At 29.1% G+C, this 6,929-nt stretch overlaps 1 protein-coding gene across 1 annotated transcript; it reads left to right on the forward strand.

The window, feature by feature from the left end:
* Positions 1–6,194: 6,194 nt before the first annotated feature.
* Positions 6,195–6,696, forward strand: LOC140865640 (pectinesterase inhibitor-like). Its single transcript, XM_073270356.1, has one exon. The coding sequence runs from the start codon at positions 6,195–6,197 to the stop codon at positions 6,690–6,692; it is 498 nt and encodes a 165-aa protein (XP_073126457.1). The 3' UTR covers positions 6,693–6,696.
* The last annotated feature ends 233 nt before the right edge of the window (positions 6,697–6,929 follow it).

Below are 6,929 nucleotides of genomic sequence, written 5' to 3' on the forward strand. Positions count from 1 at the left end.
ACATAAGTTTTATTTTAAAAGTGATTATATTTTGTTTAAAAGATGTTCTAATTTAAGATTCTAGTATTTTCCAATAAAGTTCTTAAGAATTAGAGCATTTGACTGTCATCGAGTGCGTACCTTAAAAATGAAGTGAGTTGTGATATTTAAAAATTTTCGAAGAGTTTTACAAGCTCGAGTCTATTATGTTCTTTATTTGAATTTATGAGTCTTGATAACATATCCTAATAAATAATAATTAAAAAATATTGAGTCTAAATGGATTGAAACATTGGATTTCATTAGCTCAATGAATAATCGAATTGAGTCAAAACTCATCATAAATTAAAGGTATTTATAAATTTTTTTTAAAAAAAATAAAATCGAGCTGCTCGATAACAAATGTCCGATCGGAGGGAGATCCCACCACTTGTGACAGCGGCTAAATACTAAAAATGTAATCACCATATTTATAAATTTTCACGAAATTATTGAGTTTGTTTGGATTGAATTGTTCCAAAAATGTAATGAAGGTGTTGAAATCCTTAGAATTTGAAGCCCATATCTTGGGAAATGACAGAGATTTTAGGAAAAGGACAAGCGATCCCAGCTATGTGTCCCAAGTCCTAGCAAGCTCTCACTCCATGCATTGCCACTCTAAATTATTGTCAACAAATTAATTATTTTACGGGAGAATTGTTACGTTTTAAAAATTGTTTTACTACGAAAACAATTTATACGTACACAAGATTGTAAAGTTATATATTTTACTGACAAAATAATAGTAAAAGACATGCATCAAACTAGGTTAATCTAATTAATTTTATCATTAGAAAAATATATATTGGCAATTTTTTGTGTTTAATTTGGGATTATTTATTTACAGTGGAGTCATGTGCATAGAAGTTTGTAAGGCAATATGTTTTACTACGACTATATATATATTTGTGGATTAATGTATTATTTTATTGATTTATTTGTACCAAGTCAAACGTTTGTCCCATGTTGATAGAAATATTTGTCATCTTATGTTAATAAAATACACAAAAGAGTTTCCACCTCGTGATTGCCCACAATTATTATTTACCCTGCTTTTTTGTGCATCAATAATTGAATAAATCCACGCTTACACGTGCAAGACATGTACATTGGCACACCATTAATTATTATATATTCCACTCAAAAAAAAAAATCATATATTCATAAATTATTAAATTACTTACATTTAACATATATAAATGTAATTAAATTTCTTAAAGGATAAACATCCAACGTATGCCATCTTGCTTACGACTCACTTGAATATCTAACAATTTTCTAATATATAATAAACCAGGAAAAGGGAAAACTAATGTATTTTGTATTTTACTTTTTTGACGTCTTATCGATTAACTCATAGTGTTAGGTACCGTTTGATTTGAGTGATTAAATGAATAATATATACATAAATAAATAATATATTATAACAAAAAATAAATAAGAAATGATAGTTAATATAATATAATATTTGATTTGATTGATAGGTTATAGTTTATTTGATTTGATTGATTAAATTTTATATAAAATAATAAATTATTATTTTATTCTTTTAACAATAAATAAAATATAAATAATATTATTTATAAGGGATAATATAATAATTTAAATTAAATGATTTGATTGATACAAGATAAATTATTAATGATTTGATTGATGTAAAATTAATAATTAATAGATGAATAAATAATATGACGAGAAGTACACGAAATTAGAAAAAATGAATTATACATAGATTAATAATAAATCCAATCAAACGTTTAGTCTATTAATTTTCAGTCACATGTCATCATTTTTCAAAAAATCCATTTCAGAAATTAAAAAAAGAAAGTACAACATGCAAATCATAGAACAAAAAATTTAATTTGCCTTCAAAGTAGATAAAAAAATTTAAAATTATTACGAAAGCTTGAATGTAAAAGCAACCCACTTTAATATAATAATGTATTATATATAGATAATGATGGCATTTCCAACTTTCAAGAATGTAAACATTAGAAATATTGTAAAGTCTGCTAGCTAATGAATTATTATATTAATGCTTGAGCATTTATTTAGATAACGATGGCTTTCGAATTTTCAAGAATGTAAAACATTAGAAATATTGTAAAGTCTGCTAGCTAATGAATTATATTAATGCTTGATCATTAATTTATTTGGGAACATAACTCCAATTATTAAAGCCAAATGTGTGATTAATTAAAGTTTTAGGTGCTTGATAAAGGTAGTTGAAAAGAGATAAGCACCCAAGCCAACTTGTGCACTCACGGACAAAGTTTACTCAACATCAGACTTTAAACCTTAATATCCGCAACTTGCATGAAATATTTTATGGGAAAATTGACATTTGTGTTACTCTTTTTGTCATTTTGATGTTATATATATATGGTGAAAATTTTGGTTTTAATTTGATTTTTTTTTTTATTTTTTCGGTAATTTTATCATTTTTTTATCAAGAGTGTTGATGTCACATTGATTGTAAATATCATACCAAAACTCTTATTAGACGGTGTCAGATATCAATTTAATTTGTGAAACAAATTTCCTGTATTACCCGACCCATGGAAAATTTTTCCTTTACTTTCAGAAGTATTACTTCTCGTTGTAAATAGGGGTGAGCCAAAATACCGAATTTACCGTACTGGAAAAATATCAAAGATTTCGGTACGGTAACTGTATGAGATTTAAAAATTTCGGTATATACAGGTATACCTAAATACCGAGACAATATAAATTTTTTTTCAAAAATATATGATATTTATAAACAATAAATTTTTAAAATATAAGGTTTTTTCGATATATACCGATATCGTGCCGAAATTTTGGTATATCGTAAAAGTTCGGTATGATCGATACGCTATTTATATGTACCAAAAATTTCGGTATACCGAGAGTTTCGGTACGATATTGATATAAAATTTTCATATAATGTAATTTTCGGTACGATATACCACCCGTACTTGTAAATATGGTTTGAGTTTATCCGTTCCATAGATAATGACCGGAGACCTACTCCACCTATTAACACCATATTGACACTATATCTGTTAAGAAATGGATTTGGGCCTAACACAATCCCAAACGCTAGCTTAAGGGGAGAATAGTCCTTGCCTATACAACGAACTCCCAGGAAGTTTATCAAACCGATGTTGGACATATTAATTCAACACACCCTCACACGTCTAAAAATAAACATTTTGAGCGTGAAGATATTAACGAGTGATCTAACGATAGGCAACCTAATTATGAACGGTCCAATACACAACGGTGGGACTGAGCTCTAATATCATTTAAGAAATGGACTTGCCTAAATCAAACCCAAAAACTAGCGTGGAGATATTAACGGATGACCCAACTATATATAGGCAGTCCAACACTTACGGCAGGCTTGTGCTCTGAACCATGTTAAGAAATTGGACTTGGACCTAATTCAACCCAAAAGCTAGCTCAATGGAGGAGGGTTGTACTTGTCTATATAAAGAACTTTCAGGAACTCTATACAACAGATGTGAGACATATTTTAACACATTAGCGCTGAGGAAAAAAAACCTAAAGCTCTGTTTGGACATGTACTTATAAAACGCTTTTATAAAAATAAATTAAAAACTTTTTTAAAAAAAGTTTTTAAAGTTGTTTTTTAAGAATAAATATGTGTTTGAACAACTATTCTATAAAAACATTTTAACATTTCAAAAGTCATATTGTTCATCTTTGTCTTCCATGATTACATAACATCTAAAAATATCTTTCAAGTATTCTTTAGAAACTATACTTGGAGAACACTTTTTAAAAAATAGTTTTCATAAACATTTTAAAAAACTTTTATCCAAACACACACTTTAAGTTTTTTTCACTTATAAAACACAAAAAACTTTTTTAAAGTACATGTCTAAACGGAACCTAAAATTGATAAAAGAAAAATAATTGAATTTTAACACTAGAGAATCAAAATAAGTGGGAAAAAAATCCCATATTTTATTTCAAGCATACGTACAAAATTTACGTATTTATAAATTCATTTTTAATCATATTTTACGAAAAACAGCATTTTGAAGCTATTTATTCAGTGGCAACATAACCAATCATCGTTATATAACAAAGTCGCTAACGGGGTGATATTTCTGGAATTCCTGACCTAGCCCGTCTGAACTTGCCCATTTACGAGGAGGCCTGCTCCAAGTGTGGGCTTGGTCTTTAGCCTTATTGCTTGGGCCTGACCAGCTCACTTCCAAAATGAGATAATAGGCTGGTCTGGGCCGAGGCGGCCCGTTTGAACTACATGCAATTATAGAATAGACACCCAAACAAATCATATCAAGTCTTTAATTGGCATCTTAGTTAATAGCCTAATACCAAGTTTGGAAGTTGGGTGGAAATTAAATAAATAAATAAAACAATTTCTTCTCATATTTGAATGGAATATTTTCTTTGGAATCTTTAAAACATTTCCTTTATTTTCCATCTTTTAAATCTCTCACACCCACTTTTTAAAATTTCCTATGTTTTTTTCTTTTTTTTTTTTCCCCTCCAAATCACAACTCCCAAACTAAGCTTAAGTTCCCCATTCCCCCCGTTTTGTTTTGGCTAGGTATCCGATGAGACGATTTCATAGATATTTATTTGTGAGACGAGTTGAACCGATCCATATATAAAATGAAAAGTAATTTTTTTTTATTGTCGAGTGAATAGGAGATTCGTCTCACAAAATTAATCCGATCATCTCACAAGAATTTTTATGGTTTTATTTATTAAAAATTATTATAAAAATCTATTTTAATAATTTAAAATTTACTGGTGAATTTTATAGCCATTATCATAATTTTCTCAAATTATTAAATTTATCTAAGTATTTATCTACATTTATCATTACTTTTGAATTTGTAATAAAAGATGGATAATTTTTAATTTTAATCATAATAATTTTTAGGAGTTTTAGTGCGTTTGGATTAAGAAGCTAGAAGAGAAAAAGTAGTTTTTTTAAAAAAATTTAAAAAAAAAGTACTTTTATTGTTCCAAATGTGTTTGGATAGATCTGCAGTGCTTTTAAAAACATTTATTTATAAGTCAAAATAAGTGTTTTTTTTAAAGCCCATATTTATAGCTTTTCAAATGATGTTTTTATAAATCAACTAAAAAAAAGTGCTTTCAATATATTTATTCAAACACAAAATTACTAAAATTTTTACTTAGAAAAATACTTTTAAAAGTCAACTTTAAAAATCAATTTTTAAAGCGAAATGCTTCTATAACCAAACTGGCCCTTAGAAACAACTAATTAGATTTTAAAATTTATGTGCACAAATTACAAGATTTTGTTGTTGTTTTTGTTTTTACTATTAATTTTATTTATTTATTTTATAATGTGAGGATCTTTAGTCGTTATCTTTTGGTGCTTACTGAGTAAATTCTCATTCTAACACATTATTATGCAAATTACGTTAGTCGGATACATAAACAATACTAGGTAAGTCATATGCAACATGCTCATCTGAGTCTTGATAGGAGAAAAAAACTCGTGAGAAGTATAGAGCAACTATCTAGCCATCACAATATACTTATAAGATGACCATGTCACGCTTAATCTAAAATTTTCAAAAAAGAAAAACTCATAAAAACTCGTTTGATATAGTTTCACAAGTAAGTTTTTGTGAGACGGATGAGTCACATTACTTTTTATATCAAAAGTATTATTTTTTATTGTAAATTTGAGTAAGTTTGATTTGATTCATGGATAAAAATTCGTGACACCCTCTCACAAAAATTTAGAATCTTTATATATATATATATATCATCTAAACTCTATACAAAGAAATTCCTTAATACCAAAAAAGTTATTATGCATAGAAAAACTAATTTAGATGCATAAACATAAGTGTGGATATATAAGATTACTACTAATTAATTTTCCATTATATTTCCACATCAATGACGGAACGTCCTAATTATTAGGTCACCATATATTGTAGATTCTTTTTCCGTGCACCATATAGAGTAGATTTATTGTTATGTTTTATTCATATAGTCATAATTATTAATTTATTCCTAAAATTCGGCATTATTCAAGAATTCCCACGATTATATTTATATACACACATGATAAATATATCTATATATTTATATCCCACGATAAACATATATATACACACACACAATTTTCATCATCATCACATTCAAGAACCATGACCAGATTTCATCTTGTGGCCATTCTTTCATTAGCATTGCTATGCATCAACTGCAATGCCGACTTGATCGATGATGTGTGCTCTAAATCAATGAATCCCAGTTTATGCACCAAGTCGTTGCGATCGGACCCACGTTCCCCGGGGTCCGATCTTCGGGGTCTAGGCCAAATCACGATCGACCACGCTCAAGCTGCCACTCAAGTCACTATAGGGGTGGCCAAGTCATTACGTGCTGGTGGCACCAAAGCCAAAGCCGATACTTGCGTCGAATGTTGTACCGATGCCATCGACCTATTAAAAGAATGCTCGACTTTGTTAAGAGACACAAGGAGAGGGGCTATTGAGGATCTGAAGACTAAAGGGTCGGCTGCATTGACGGATATTAGCACGTGCGACGACGAATTCGGGTCGGAGGAGCCTCCGAAACTTGAGAAGGCGAGTCATACCACACAAGACCTCATGGACATCCTTCTAGTGATAGCAAATCTTTTGTAAAAGATAGGAAATGGATTACATGATCATGTGTATTAGATGGTTATATCCGTGAAACGGGTCGATTCGATCAATATATGTAGTTAAAAGTATTTTTTTTTCATACATCATGTCGGATTGGAGTTTCGTCAAAGACCATCTCATAAAAGTTCTTGTGTTCATTCAATTATTATGAAACGATTGATTTGTTATTTGCAGTCATTTGATTATCATTCCAGACCAAGAGGATTCGGGGATATC

The sequence above is a fragment of the Henckelia pumila genome, chromosome 1 (assembly GCF_033568475.1).
Source record: "Henckelia pumila isolate YLH828 chromosome 1, ASM3356847v2, whole genome shotgun sequence".
Taxonomy (NCBI): Eukaryota; Viridiplantae; Streptophyta; class Magnoliopsida; order Lamiales; family Gesneriaceae; genus Henckelia; species Henckelia pumila.

Bases quoted from the DNA above. Each gene is read 5' to 3' on its own strand.
- LOC140865640 (XM_073270356.1), top strand. From the start codon at position 6,195: ATGACCAGATTTCATCTTGTGGCCATTCTTTCATTAGCATTGCTATGC.